The 14337-nt window shown below is 47.8% G+C and overlaps 1 protein-coding gene across 2 annotated transcripts; it reads right to left on the reverse strand.

The window, feature by feature from the left end:
- Positions 1 to 2820: 2820 nt before the first annotated feature.
- On the reverse strand, positions 2821 to 12888 carry Morn3 (MORN repeat containing 3). Of its 2 annotated transcripts, XM_076866679.2 has the most exons (5): positions 12744 to 12888; positions 7410 to 7567; positions 5972 to 6131; positions 3061 to 3245; positions 2821 to 2898 (listed from the first exon to the last, which is right to left on the reverse strand). In XM_076866679.2, the coding sequence occupies exons 1-5, from the start codon at positions 12886 to 12888 to the stop codon at positions 2821 to 2823; spliced, it is 726 nt and encodes a 241-aa protein (XP_076722794.1). The 2 variants fall into 2 exon arrangements, with proteins under 2 accessions (XP_076722794.1, XP_076722800.1); XM_076866685.2 differs by lacking the exon at positions 3061 to 3245 and having other exon boundaries at positions 2879 to 2898.
- Positions 12889 to 14337: the final 1449 nt, after the last annotated feature.

The following is a 14337-nucleotide window of genomic DNA, read 5'->3' on the forward strand; positions in this document are numbered from 1 at the left end:
CAACCTGCACCCTAAGATCTCTACTTCACTACTTCTGCAGAGACCCAGGATTTGGCAGTAGTCATTTCTGCTGTGATCCTATAGTCTTAGATTCGCTTTCCTAAACTTGCCTGGGCTCAAGAATCCCCGGCCTAGCTTGCAGGATGCAGATTTCCAAGTCCCCACCCCCAGGAGATTCTGATTCAAGTTGGTTTGGGTGTGTCTCTGGAATCTATTTCTAATAAGCACCCCAGGTGTCTCACTCCCAGGCAACTTGGGCAAGACTCATAGTTAAGAGCAGTCTGGGGCTGGGTGTAGCTCAGTGGTAGAGCACCTGCTTAGCATCTGTGAGGCCCTGGGTTCCATCCCCAGCATCCAAGTAAATGAATAAGGTCACAGTCCTTTAATTACAATTTTATTTATATTTTGAATACAGCAGATAATACATTCACAGGGTTCCAAATATAACAGTGAAAAGTTGCTCTCACCCCTGTTCCCAGATCCTCTGTTCTCCCCAGAGATGACCATCATTACCAGTTTTGGCTCCTGCCTAGCACTATTTTATACATGAACACACCTTCCCTCCTCCAGCTTTTTCTAAAACAAAATGGTAACCTTCTATACATACTCTCCCGTGCCTTGAAAGCAGATAGATTCAAGTTTAGACACAGTACTAGCTTGATGACCTATGAACCTCCCTCAGTTTCCTCCTCTAAAATGGAATTAATAATAGCAGGACAACTCACAAGTCTGGGCAAAGTCACTGGAGAGTAGGCACAGGAAGTTGTTCACACAGGCCTGGGCATAGGATAAACACTCTGCATCTGGTAGTTGATTCTATATCCTGTGATGGCCAGCCTTAATTCTGATGTCTGGTACAGACGGAACCACACCTTGGGTCAAACCACTTAGGATGCAGGGGGCAGGGAGCATCTTTACTGAGCTTTTTATTATGTGCCTAGCACATCTTGAGGGCTTTACAAACATCACTGGATTTCAGTGCTTCTCTACCTGGACACTGTTGACTGGGATGAACAGCTCTCCTGCAGCATTCTTACATTGTAGCATATTGAGCAGCATCCCTAGTCTCTACCCGCCAGACCCCAGTAGCATGCTTCACTAATCATGACAGCTCGAAATGTCTCCAGACATTTTCAAATGTCTGAGGTGCTGGGGATAAAAAAATCTCACCTGGTCTAAAACCATTGCTTGGTTCCATCCTTGTAGTAACAAACCACAGTAATCCTGGCAGCTAAGTCTTGTTCTGACCCAGGTTACAGGTGAGGAAGCCCAGAAAACTGAGAGTTTGGGTGACACTCCCAAGAAGGCACAACCCACACCCAGGCAGGCTAGCTCTAGGTGCATTAAGCAAGAGTCCCTCTTATCACTCAGGAATGCTGCCTACCTTAGAATTCTGCAGAACTCTTCCCAGGCACATGGTCCGCAGTTAACCTCAATACATGCTATTGCATCAAGGCCTCCAAACACTCCTGTGAAGTTTCTAAATTTGATTTTACAGATAGAGCAAAACTAAGGCCACTAGCTTAGGGATCCATGGCCAGAAGGTCAAGGGTTCTTGTCTTCAGCTCCACATCAGAAACCCCAGGGGAACTCTTTGAATGCCTAGGCCTCATCCTAGATGGGACTCCCTGGGAATGGGACCTGAGCATCCACAGCTTTTATTTATTAGGTAATTTATTTAGGTACTGGGAAGGGAACCCAGGGTGCTTCACCACTAAGCTACACTCCCAGTCCTTTTTATTTTTATTTTTAGGGTCTTGTTAAGTTGCTGAGGCTGGCCTCAAACTTGAGATCCTCCTGCCTCAGCCTCCCAAGTTGCTGTATTATAGGTGTGTACCACTGCACCAGGCTGTCCATAGCTTTTAACGTTTCCATGGATTCCAAGATTGAGAGCTTCTGTGCGACATTGAGAAGGTGGGTCAGGCTTTAATACCAAATCTTAGTGGCCAGTGTGGTAGAATGCAGGTTCACCCTCCTCTCTGGAATGTCTGAGAGGTCAGAGACCAGGAGTCATGTGCTTTTCTCCACCCAGAAATTCATGCAACGATGAGGCAGTCTTGCCCTCCTCCACCTCAGTCTTTCTGAGCCTTCCCACCCCTTCCTCACACCACAGACCCTGGGCTAAGGCCACCAGGTTCTTTATTTCTCATGCACTCAAAGATGAGGTCATAGGATGAAAGACTGAATGAAAGTCCCAAAAGCCAGCTGGTTCCCCCTATCAGCAAAGAATGATCTAATGCTGGGAGGAGTGCCCTCTGAGGGTGCCAAGGGCATGCCCAGAGTCGCTGCTTGCTCCTCCAGCAGGCGCCGCACCAGTCTGAGCAGTTGGGTGACATGGCTTGAGTTTCTCCTGAGCCTTGACACTCTCTCTGCAGGGGTGAGGGGGACATGGAGCTGGCATTTGAAAAACAATGCCCTTTCCTCAAGCCTCACTTACACCCACTCCAGGAGGACCTACCCCTGGACAAGGCCCCATCACACAGATGTGCAAATGGAGGCTTGGGACCCACTCTCCTCACCTCAAGGGCATTTAGGAGTAAGGGAACCACCTGACTCCAGCCCAGTGCCCACCCCAGAAAAGCCCAGCATGCAAGAGGGAAGATTCAGGCAGGACTAGAATGCACTGGTCTCCAGGGACATGGGTTTTGAAGGGGAGGAACCAAAAAGGACCATCTGGACCACAGGAGGCAGGAAACCTGCCTTCTCTGGTCTTGCCCCGCAACCCTTTGGAGACCCCAAAAGACCTACGTATCCTTCTGGTCCCTGGAGCTGCCTCAATCTCTTCAAAGGTGTCAAGTGTGGCCACCTCCTCACCTGGCATCAATCTCCTTCTTTTTCTGTCTTCTGGAACATGGCCAAGGCTTCCTTCAGCACACCATCAGGGTCTAGAAGTTTGACCTGGAGGGAAAGAGCCAGGGTTTGGTTTGGGGAGCATGGGAGTCGCCTTGCTGGGGATGCCCTGCCTGAAAACAGAACCTCATCAGTTCCCTGGCTGGGTGGGGTCAGGGGCTCCTTTATTTCTCTCTGGGTGTGGCTGCAGGTCCCTGGGAAGCGACTCACCTCAGGAATAGGGAACCGAGTTGGCTCAGGGGCTTCATCACGGCCAAAGTCGATCATGGTGCCACACTTGGCCACATCGTCCACCCAGAAGCCTTCAAACAGCTGACCATGGTCCAGGTGGAAGAAACGCCCTTGTCCATTCTTCATGCCTCTCTCCCAGAAACCCTCATAGCGGTTCCCATTCTCTGGGGAAACGACAGGGAGGCGAGGATGCTGGCATATCAAACCAGTCTGGGCCTGGTGTGGTTGTGCATCCTGTAATCTCAGCCACTTAGGAGGCTGAGGCAGAAGGATCACAAATTCAAAGCTGACCTCAGCAACTTAGCAAGGCTCTAAACTACTCAGTGAGATCCTGTCTCTAAATAAAAATATTTAAAAGGGGCTGGGGATGTGGCTCAGTGGTTAAGCACCCTGGGTTCAACCTCCCGTACACTCCTGCCTAAGGCAGGAGGATTTTAAGTTCAAGGCTAGCCTCAGCAATTCAGCGAGACCCTCAGCAATTTAGTGAGACCCTGTGTCAAAACAGGAATAAAAAGAACTGGGCTGTAGCTGAGTAGTATAGGGCAGCTGAATTCAATCCCAAGTTTAAAATTTAAAAAATTCAGCACTTACTAATAGGTTTCAGCCTCCATGCTAAGGCACTTTACAAACATACATCTCATTTGACCTTCACAATAATCCCAGAAAGTTTTATTTTATTTTATTTTGATGGTAAGGATCAAACTCAGGGCCTTGTACATGCTAAGCACGCACTCTGTCACTGAGCCACAACCCTAGAATGATTTTATTTTTTATCTACAAGTTATGGACAAGGAAATCAAAGCACAGTTCAAGCAAATTGCCTGAGGTCCTAGCACTTGTACAAGCTCAGGACAAGTTCTCAAACCAGGCAGGTTGTCCCAGAGTCCAGGCCATGGGAATGAACCACTTAGCTGGGTATGGTGGCAAAGGCCTATAATTTCAGCTATTTGGGAGGCTAAGGCACGAAGACTACAAGTTCAAGGTCAGCCTGGGCAATTTAGTGAGACCCTGTCTCAAAATAAAAAATAGAAAGGACCAGGATATAGCTCAGTGATAAAGCATCTGCCTAGCATGTCAGGCCAAGGGATCAACTCCCAGCACTCAAAAAAAAAAAAAAAAAAAAAAAAGGAAGGAAGGATACACTTAAGGATACACTCACACTGGCAGGCCACAGCAGGTTATTCACAGAGGGTGATTAGGCTCACAGCTGGGGTATGGGGAAGACTAGAAAGACAGAAAAAAATGGCCCACCTAACCTTCCCAGTGGCCCTGATGCCTCAGCTTGGCTGACTCTCACTGGAAATTAGAATCTTGTGGCCACACAAGTTGGCACATGCCTATAGTCCTACCACTCTGGAGGCTGAGGCAGGAGGATTGCAAGTATGAGGCCAGCCTCAGCAACTTAAGGCCCTAAGCAACCTAGTGAGACCCTGTCTCAAAATAAAGGGCTGGGGAATATAGCTCAGTTGGTAGAGTGCTTGCCTTGCGTGCACAAAGCCCTGGGTTCAATCCCTAGCACCACCAAATAAATAAATAAATAAACAAAAATAAAAAATAAAAAGGTGTGGGGACTTATCTCAGTGGTAAAGTACTCCTGGGTTCAATGCCCAGTAGCAAAAAAAAAAAAAAAAAAAAGGACTTTTTGTAAAGTTCTTAGAACTTTACACAGACTGATGACTGACTCATCTTCCCCCTAGACAACTCTATGAAATGGATACTGCTATTATCCCTATTTTACAGATGAGGAAACTGAGGCACAGAGAGGTGAAGTCACTTGCCCAAGTTGATACACCTAGTGCTAGAAAGAAAGGAAGCAGGTATTGAGAATAATGAGAAGAACCTCACAAAGGAGGAGATACTGCAAACATCTAGGGGAAAGCATTCCAGACTAGTGCAAGGTCCCAGTATGGGAGCCGGGCATGGTGGGGCATGCAGGTGAAACTAGAGGGGTGTGAGGGCAAAAACCACAGAAAGGAACTTGAACTCAGTTTGAGTTCATAGCAACAGAGAGCTATGAAAGATTTAAAAATAGATGAGATCCAATTTATGCTTTTAAAAGCTCAAATTGTCAGGCATGGTGGTAATCCCAGTAACTCCAGAAGCCCAGGCAGTATTGAAAGTTCCAGGCTGGCCTGTGCAATTTAGCAAGACCCAGTCTCAAAAAATAAAAAACAAAAAAGAGTGGAATGCAGCTCAGTGGTAGAGTGCCCCTGGGTTCCATCCCCAATACTTAAACAAACAAAAAAACCTCGTTTGGGTTCCTATGCATAGACAAGACTGAAGATTAAGTCCTGGCCCACTGTGTTTTTCACTAGTAATTAGTGAAAATTAATTATTGCTTGATGTGCCCTTCTCAAGCTCACTGCAACTCTGGCTCTCCCTCTTCCTCAGGTTGGCCTTCCAAAAGTTCAATATCACCAACTCTTGGAGGCATTGCCTGACCCAAGTTCTTTGCCATTTCCCAACACACCTTCCTGTTTTTTAAGAATTCCTTAGGACCTTTGACCCATAACTAAAAGCCTGTATGACCTTGAGCAAAGGACTTTGCTTCTCTGTAACTTCTGTGATTAGAGCTTCCAATTCACAGGATTGTTGTGAGGATTAAATGAACTCCGTGCTATGATTACTATGGCAATAAAAAATTGTGTTATTTATCTGCTTATAGTTATGCTCCCTTATTAGAGCACAGGATCCAACAGAGGGAAGGATCCAGGCACCTTAAGCCCTTATCCCGCTAAGGGGCGCGGCCAGCGGCCAGCAGGCGTCAGGGGCGTGGCCACAGGGCATTGGGCGTGGCTTGCTAAGGTGAGGCGGAGCCAGCGTTGGGGCGTGGTCAGCAGGTGGGGCGGGCCCAGCTTTGGGGCGGGCCCGGCAGGGAAGGAGCACTCACTCAGGCGCAGCATGCCCTCCCCGTCTGGCTTGTCTTTCCACCACTGGCCCTCATAGATGTCTCCGTTGCTGTAGTACATTCGGCCCCACCCGCAGCGCTGGTTGCTACACCACTCGCCCTCGTAATACTCCTTGGGTCCGAAAAATTGGACCCCATAGCCCTGAAAGCACAAAAATATTTCTGTTCACAGAGCCCCCACCACAAGAGAAGCGCATCACCTTCCCAGGCACTAAGCCACCCACCTGAGCTCTGTCCTCGCTCAGCTCTCCATCCAAGCGGAGGGAGGGCCATACCTTGAAAGACCTCAGACTGTCCACTTCTCTCTGTCCCTCTGCTACCCCTGCACGCAGACCACCATCCCCTCTCCCTCCCTTCAGATCCCCTTCCATCCTTGTCTACCGTCCTTCAGCAGCCAGGACACCCTTCCCCCACCCCACTGTACTGCTGGGGTTGGAACCCAGGGGTACTCTACCACTGAGTTACATCCTTGGCCCTTTCGATTTTTTTTTTTTTTTTTTTTTTTTTTTTTTTTTTTTTTTTTGAGACAGAATCTTGTTAAGTTGCCCAGACTGGCCTCAAACTTGTGATCCTTCTGCCTCAGCTTCCTGAATCAGTAGGACTGCAGGTGTCCTGCCACCAAGTCTCCCTTGCCATACTGTCTCCATGTGGCTTAAAATGAAGATTCCTCCAAGTCTGTGAAAATAACTTGAGGGAACCTGTCCCTGTTTGGGAGTTCATGGCTCTTCTGACTGGCTTCTATCCCCTTCTTCCTTTCCTGTGCTATGGCCAAGGGTGTGGCTCTACATTTTGTTCCCAGTTTCCTACCCTCCCCTTTTATCCAGGCCCAGTATCCCCCAAAAGGGGAATTCTCAGAAGAGATGCCCAGGGAAAAGAAAGGCAGGAAATGACGAGGAGGAAGGTGGAGGAGATCTCAGCCTGGCCTGACAGGCCTGTGGTCTCCTTGGAGCCCCAGGGTTTCGTGGGCTCCTCCCTGGGCCTGCTCCTCTTGCTTCCTGTTTCCTGGGTTTTGTTTTGAAAAGCTTTGACCCTTGCTAGGCAAGCACTCTACCACTGAGCCACAACCCAGCCCTGCCAGTCTTACCTCTTAACATTACATGACCATTAGTGGCCAGGTTTTCTAGAACATGCCCAGAAAACAGTTCTAAACACACAAAGAGACCTATCTCCTACTAATCCAGCCACACCACCACTCCCACCTTCCAGATTACAATCCAATCACTATGGTTTTCATACCAGCCATGTTCCTGCCTCAGAGCCTTTACACTTGCTTGTCCTTTGTCTAGAACACTCTTCTCCAGGGGGTCTTTCCCAATGTAGGTCACACTCCCTGGGCTCCAGGCTCTTACACACTGGCACTCTCACACTCAGCAGGTATCAGACCCACCCCCACCCAGGACATGCTGGGAACCACACTCACAGATTTCTTATCCTCTTTCCACCAGCCGGAGTAGACTCTCTGGTACTTTCTACTTCCTTTTTCAGGAAAGCTGAGGGTGCCATAGCCATCTCGCTTCCCAAACTTCCAGTCCCCTTCATAGATGGCTCCATTCTTCTTCCAGACCTGTGTTCCCTTCCCTGGTGATACATAGATGGGTCAACACTGCAGACATTGCCACCCTGGGGCTGGAGGCCATGTGCCCGAACAGGCCTCAGGGACCCCTACACTGGCAATTCTCCAGGCCTAGGACAGGGTCTACACCTCCTCTCTAGACTGCCAGAGCCCAGGAGAACCCCAGGAAAGCTCCATTTCTACAAAGAGCTGTTCACTGACAGCCTTTTGCCCTAAAGCCCAACAGATATAGCAAACCCCAAGGAGAAATCCACCCCTTCAGTGTTTCAGCCTCATCTCTTAAATATATATATATATGTGTGTGTGTGTGTGTGTGTGTGTGTGTGTGTGTACACATATATATGTGTGTATGTTGTAGATGGACACAACACCCTAATTTTACTTATTTATTTATTTATTTTTGGTACCAGGGATTGAACTCAGGGACACTCGACCACTGAGCCACATATCCAGCCTTATTTTGTATTTTATTTAGAGACAGGGTCTCACTGAGTTGCTTAGGGCCTCGCTGAGTTGCTGAGGCTGGCTTTGAACTCTCAATCCTACTGTCTCAGCCTCTGAGCCACTGGGATTACAGGCGTGTGCCACTGTGCCCATCTTACTTATTGATTTATTTTAAAATATTTTTTAAGTTATAGATGGACACAGTACCTTTATTTCAATTATTTTTTTATGTGGTGCTGAGGATCAAACCCAGTGCCTCGCACATGTTAGGCAAGCACACTACCACTGAGCCACAACCCAGCCCCCCCAGTCTTACCTCTTAATAACACTACATGACCATTAGTGGCCAGGTTTTCTAGAACATGCCTAGAAAACAGTTCTAAACACACAAGGAGACCTATCTCCTACTAATCCAGCCACACCACTCCCACCTTCCAGATTACAATCCAATCACTATGGTTTTCATACCAGCCATGTTCCTGCCTCAGGGCCTTTACACTTGCTTGTCCTTTATCTAGAACATTCTTCTCCAGATACTCATTCCCTACTTCCAGCAAGGCTTGGCTGAAGCTGAAAGAATTCCCCACGCAAAGACACTTCGCAGGGAGAATTCCAATTTTATTGCAAAAGGCTGTGTGCTTATATAGAACTAAGGGGAGATGGTAGGGCTTAGATAAATGGCAGACCACCTGTTTATTGGCAAGTCCTTCCAGATATCAGCTCTGGAGCCCAGGAATTAGTTCTTATTGGGGCTAGAGTTCCCCGCCAGCGAGATTTGAAATTGGCGCTGGTGGGAAAGTTCACATGGGTGGGAACTTTTCATTCCACTGCAGAAAAGAGGAAGGTAGGAAGAAGAGGTCCTTAGGCGCCATGTTGGGGTTTTTCTCTGGGGTGCGGCTGCCGTTTATACTTTTCCCAACAGAAGCCTTATTTCCTTAATGAGGTCTCCCCTGACCATCTGACCAAAATTACAAAGCCTCTCCCACACCCTTACCCTGCTCTGTTTCTTTCCAAGTCCCTTATCAGCTCCTGACACAGTAGATAATTCTTTTGTCATTTTTTGTGTGTTGTCTGTCTCTTCCAAGAGGATGCACTGTTGATATGTTTTGTTCATCATGCAAAAGAACAGTGTCTGACATACATGACCGATATTTATTGAACAAAGGAATGAATAAAATACAAGCCAATTCATGGCTTGATCTTTTTAATATTTTTTTAATGTTTTATTTTTTAGTTGTAGTTGGACACAATACCTTTATTTTATTTATTTATTTTTATGTGGTGCTTAGAATTGAACCGAGGGCCTTGCACATGCTAGGCAAGCGCTCTACCGGTGAGCCACAACCCCAGCCCCATGCTTGGTCTTTGATAGCCTGGGAAAAAATCCAACATTGCCTCTGTGAGCTTTGTGACCTCAGGGAAGTAACTCTTTGGACGTGTCTAGGTCTCAAATGCCTCATCTATAAAATGGAGATGAGATTGTCTCATGGGACAACCTAAATATCTATATATGGGTGAATGAAGAAAGAAAATGTAGAGCTGGGCATGGTGGTGGCACATGCCTATAATCTCAGGTACTTGGGATGCTGAGGCAGGAGGATTGCAAGCTTGAGGTCAACTTTGGACACCTTAGCAAGACTCTGTATCAAAATTTTAAAAATAAAAATATAAAGTGGGCAGGGGATGGAGTTCAGTGCTGCAGTGCTCCTGGTTGGTTCAATCCACAATACTTTAAAAAAAAAAAAAAAAGGAAGGATATATATGTGTATATGTATCTGTGTATATATATGAAGTGGGAAAGAAAGGAATATTATTCATTCTTAAAGAAAAGGAGATTCAGCTAGGTGTGGTGGTGCACACCTGTAATCCCAGCAGCTTGGGAAGCTGAGGCAGGAGGATCGTGAATTCAAAGCCAGCCTCAGCAAAAGTGAGGCACTAAGCAACTCAGTGAGACCCTGTCTGTAAATAAAATGCAAAATAAGGCTGTGGCCGTGGCTCAGGGGTCCAGTGCCCCTGAGTTCAAACCCAGGTATCAAAAAAAAAAAAAAAAGAGGAAATCCTGCCATTTGGGGCAACATGGATAAACATGGAAAAACCTAGAGCACCTTATCTTTTTTATTGCTTTTTTTTTTTTTTTTTGGTAATGGATTGAACTCAGGGGTGCTTAACCACTGAGCCACATCCTAGCCCTTTTTATCTTTTATTTTGAGACAGGGTCTCACTAAGTTACCCAGTCTGGCTTTGAATTTGAGAATTTCCTGCTATGGCCTCCCAAGTTGCTGGGATTATAGGCATGAGCCACTGCACCCAGCTGGAGCACATTATCTAGATAGTAAAATAAGCCAGACACAGAAAGATAAATATCACATGATGTCACTTATATGTGGAATATAAAAACGTCAAACTCGTAGAAACAGAGTAGAATGATAGTTACCAGGAGCTGGGTATGAGGGAAATGGGAAGATGTTGGCCAAAGGGTATAAAGTTTCAGTTACAAAGCTCGGCTCTATGGTACACACCTATAATCCCTGTGACTCAGGAAGCTGAGGCAGGAGGATTGAAAGTTTGAGACTAGCTCAACAATTTAGCAAGGCCCTAAGCAACTTAATGAGAGCTTGTCTCAAAATTTTAAAGAAAGGGCTTGGATGTTGCTCAGTGGTAAAGTGCCCCTGGGTTCAATCCCCGGTACCAAAAACGAAACAAAAAACCCTTTCAGTTATAGTGGTCAGGATTGATGAGGATTTAGTGCTGACTAACCCCAACCTTTAAGGCATTTACTGTTTGGCCATGATAGATATATATGTGTGTGTGTGTGTGTATATTTTTTTTTAAAGAGAGAGAGAGAGAATTTTTCAATATTTATTTTTTAGTTTTCAGAAGACATAACATCTTTATTTGTATGTGATGCTAAGGATCGAACCCGGGCCGCACGCATGCCAGGCGAGCGCCCTACCACTTGAGCCACATCCCCAGCCCCTGGCTGTATTATTAAGAAAAGCACAACTCACCATGGCCTTTGAAGCCCTATGTAGTTGGCCCTACTAACCATCCTGCTCTCCTTCTTTCACTGTGCTTCAGTCACACTGACTTCTAGTGTGGACAGCCACACGCCCTCTTAATATTTCAGACCATTCCTCCCCTCTGGTTCCACTGTCTAGAAGGCATGCTGCTCTGCCTTCCAGGGTCTGAGACACATTCTCATCCTTGGGCCCCACTCAAATATCACTGCTACCCCTGACTATCTGTCTCTCAGGGCCCCTTAGCTCTCCTCTCTGGTCCCTTATCATCCTGATGCCACCACTTTTAGCTGCTCCATCTTGGGTAGTTACTTCCTGTCTGTGAATCCCAGTTACCCCATTTGTGAGATTTTTTTTTTTTTTTCCTGGTACTGGGGATTGAACTCAGGGGCACTTGACCACTGAGCCACATCCCCAGTCCTATTTTGTACTTTATTTAGAGACAGGGTCTCACTGAGTTGCTTAGTGCCTTGCAGTTGCTGAGGCTGGCTTTGAACTCGAGATCCTCCTGCCTCGGCCTCCAGAGCTGCTGGGATTATAGGCGTGTGCCACTGCACCCGGCCCATTTGTGAGATTTGATGTTACCTTATTGTGCAGGTTCTTGGCAAGACCAGAGGATCCCTGAAAATTGGAATTGTGTCAGTTGCCCAGCACTGGGTCTGGCATGGATGGGCAGTTCAGTAAGTATTTTTGTATTTTTGAAGTGAGCAGTCTTAAGAAACCTCTGAGAGTCCCAATCCTGCAATCCCGGCCCCTCATGATCTTTGTTTCTTTTTTTTTTTTTTTTGCAGTGCTAGATTGAACCCAGGGCCTCATGCATGCTAGGTGAGTACTCTATCCTAGCCCCAGCACTCGCTCTTGTGACTGCTACTAATCTGTCCATATTCACTTCAACTTAGTCAAATGTGTCCCAAAGAGCAGGGGTCTGGATTCTGCATTCCCAGAATTCACCAACAGCCCCAGGCTCCTCTGCTCTGGGTGTTCTCCTCCAGGGTCTGAGACACATTTGACAGAAGTTCCCCTATTGCATGAGCCCTGGGCTACAAGATTGATGGATGCCATCTCTTAGCTTTACATATGGTTCTTGGGGTGTGGCTTAGTATTAGAGCTCTCGCCTAGCATGCATGCGGCCCTGGGTCTAATCCCCAGGACTGGAAGGCAGTAGAGGGCAAGGATTGAGAGCTGGCAAAAGTGAAGAAGCGGGCTGGAGATGTAGCTCAAGTGGCAGCGCGCTTGCCTGGCATGCGTGTGGCCCGGGTTCAATCCTCAGCACCACATACAAACAAAGATGCTGTGTCTGCTGAGAACTAAAAAATATTTTAAAAAAATAAAAAATTAAAAAAAAAAAAAGTGAAGAAGCCCGGTCAGGTTTTTGAATAAAAAGGCTGCCTTTTCCTCTTGCCAACCAGTCCCAAGCTTAGCCCCTATCTCAGAGAGCAGGGACGTCTCTCAATCCCCAGAGCCCCAGCGGCAGGCTGGCTTCTGGAGGCCCCTTTGTCCCCTGCTGGTCCCAAGACCCTCAGGCAGCTGAGGTCAGGGCTGAAGTATGTTCCAGATCCCCAGCACGGGAGGTCCTTTCTGGTCCAGGTCAGCACCCTACTTGGAGAGCCTTAGGGTTACCTCTTATGTCCCCAATGAATTCCGCACAGTTTTCTTGTGCCTGTTGCCTGCCCACCACAGCTCTGACCTCACACTGGCTACCTGAGGGTCCCCCGCTCACCATGTTTTGTGTTGTCCTTCCACTCGCCCACGTAGTGATCACCGTTCACAGCATACACTTGGTGTCTCAGTCCGTTCTTCTGGGCCTTCTGGTCCCACCCCTTCCATAGGGGCTCCGACTTTGGGGGGCATTTGAAGACTGGCATGTTGGTTGCTTCTGTGGGGACAGAAGGTGCTGGAAAAGGGTCAGGGACATAAGGGGTTCAGTGTGCCTTGTTTACAGGCTGGGATCCTAGGGTTTCCCAGGGTGGCACCTGAGTGCAGATGGGGTGATTCATGTGTATTCTGAGTCCCCAGGGCAGATGAGCAACCTGTGGAAGGGGGTCCTTTTGTGCTGGGCTGACTCTTAGCTATTCCCTCCCTTGCCTTCCCCTAGGGCCCCCTCCATGGGGATCTGATGGAACAATTGCTTGGAACCCAGGGAGACCATTAGGAACCCAGGGTTTATGATGGCATCAGAGAGAAGCTGCCGTTTGGAGGAATGACAGTCACATATTTGATGACTAGAATGATCAATCAGAGTAGGTCCTGATCCTGTGGCTGGAAGAACCCAGGGGGAAGGGCCAGGTGGTGGGAGCAAGGGGGTATCTGGCAGACATCTGGCTTTTGCAGAGCTTGCAGGAAACGCCTGCCCCCCAGGGCCAAGCATTGCACTGTGGTTCCCCATGGTCCCACCTCATCTATCTATCTGATAGGATGGTGGCAAATCCCAGGGGCTGAGTTTGACAATTAAAGAGACGGTGGGGGGAAGGGCAGGTGGTGACCAAGTGAGCAGGTTTCGTGGGGCTGAAGGGTTTCCTGGCACCTCAGATTTTTGGTGCTAAAATATGGGACAGTCCCAGGCACACCAGGACTGTCACCCTTCCATGTGTGACCTTTAACTTCCATCCCACTGCCTTGTTAGGTTTTTTCCCACTGGACCCAGCTCTGCTTAGTTTAGTCGCAGAGGGACTTTGTCGGGGGGGGGGGGGGGGGGGGGGGGGAATGTAGGGCTTTCCTTCAGGGTCTGGGATCCTGCGTTTCTATTCCTTGTGTCCCTAGAATCACCAACACACACATTCACGGCCAGCTGTCTGTCTTCGTTTGTCTTGTACATGGGTGATAAAAATGGTCTTCTCCAAATTTTGGGGACCCTTGTCTTCCCTTAGCAGCTGCATGGTTTCTGGGGCTACACATAAGCACTCCCAGATACTGACCTACTCAGATACTGACCAATTAGAATGGCCTCAGAGACAGCAGATTCCGAGAGATCATGGTGTCCCAGCAACCATCCATGGGGCCAGCCTGCTGGGCATGTGCCCCCTGTGCAGCTGCATAGCAGGTCCTCCTTATAAGCCCTGAGCTACACCCTTGGTTTACTGTTCTTCTATTACCATTTCAAAATTCTTATACTTTCGGAGCAAAGGCCCCTGAGTTTACATTTTGCACTGTGTATCCGTGCCCTCTTTAGATAGTCTTGGTCTTGTACATACTCTTCAGTTGCTGTATTATGTGGTAGCTGGAGCTCTGGGGGGGCCTCAGATAGGAAGAGGGAGCCTGGCTAGTATGAACAGATTTGGCTGCTGGCTGAATGCTGGTGTTGCCCATCTACATTT

The sequence above is a fragment of the Callospermophilus lateralis genome, chromosome 1, assembly GCF_048772815.1.
Source record: "Callospermophilus lateralis isolate mCalLat2 chromosome 1, mCalLat2.hap1, whole genome shotgun sequence".
NCBI lineage: Eukaryota > Metazoa > Chordata > Mammalia > Rodentia > Sciuridae > Callospermophilus > Callospermophilus lateralis.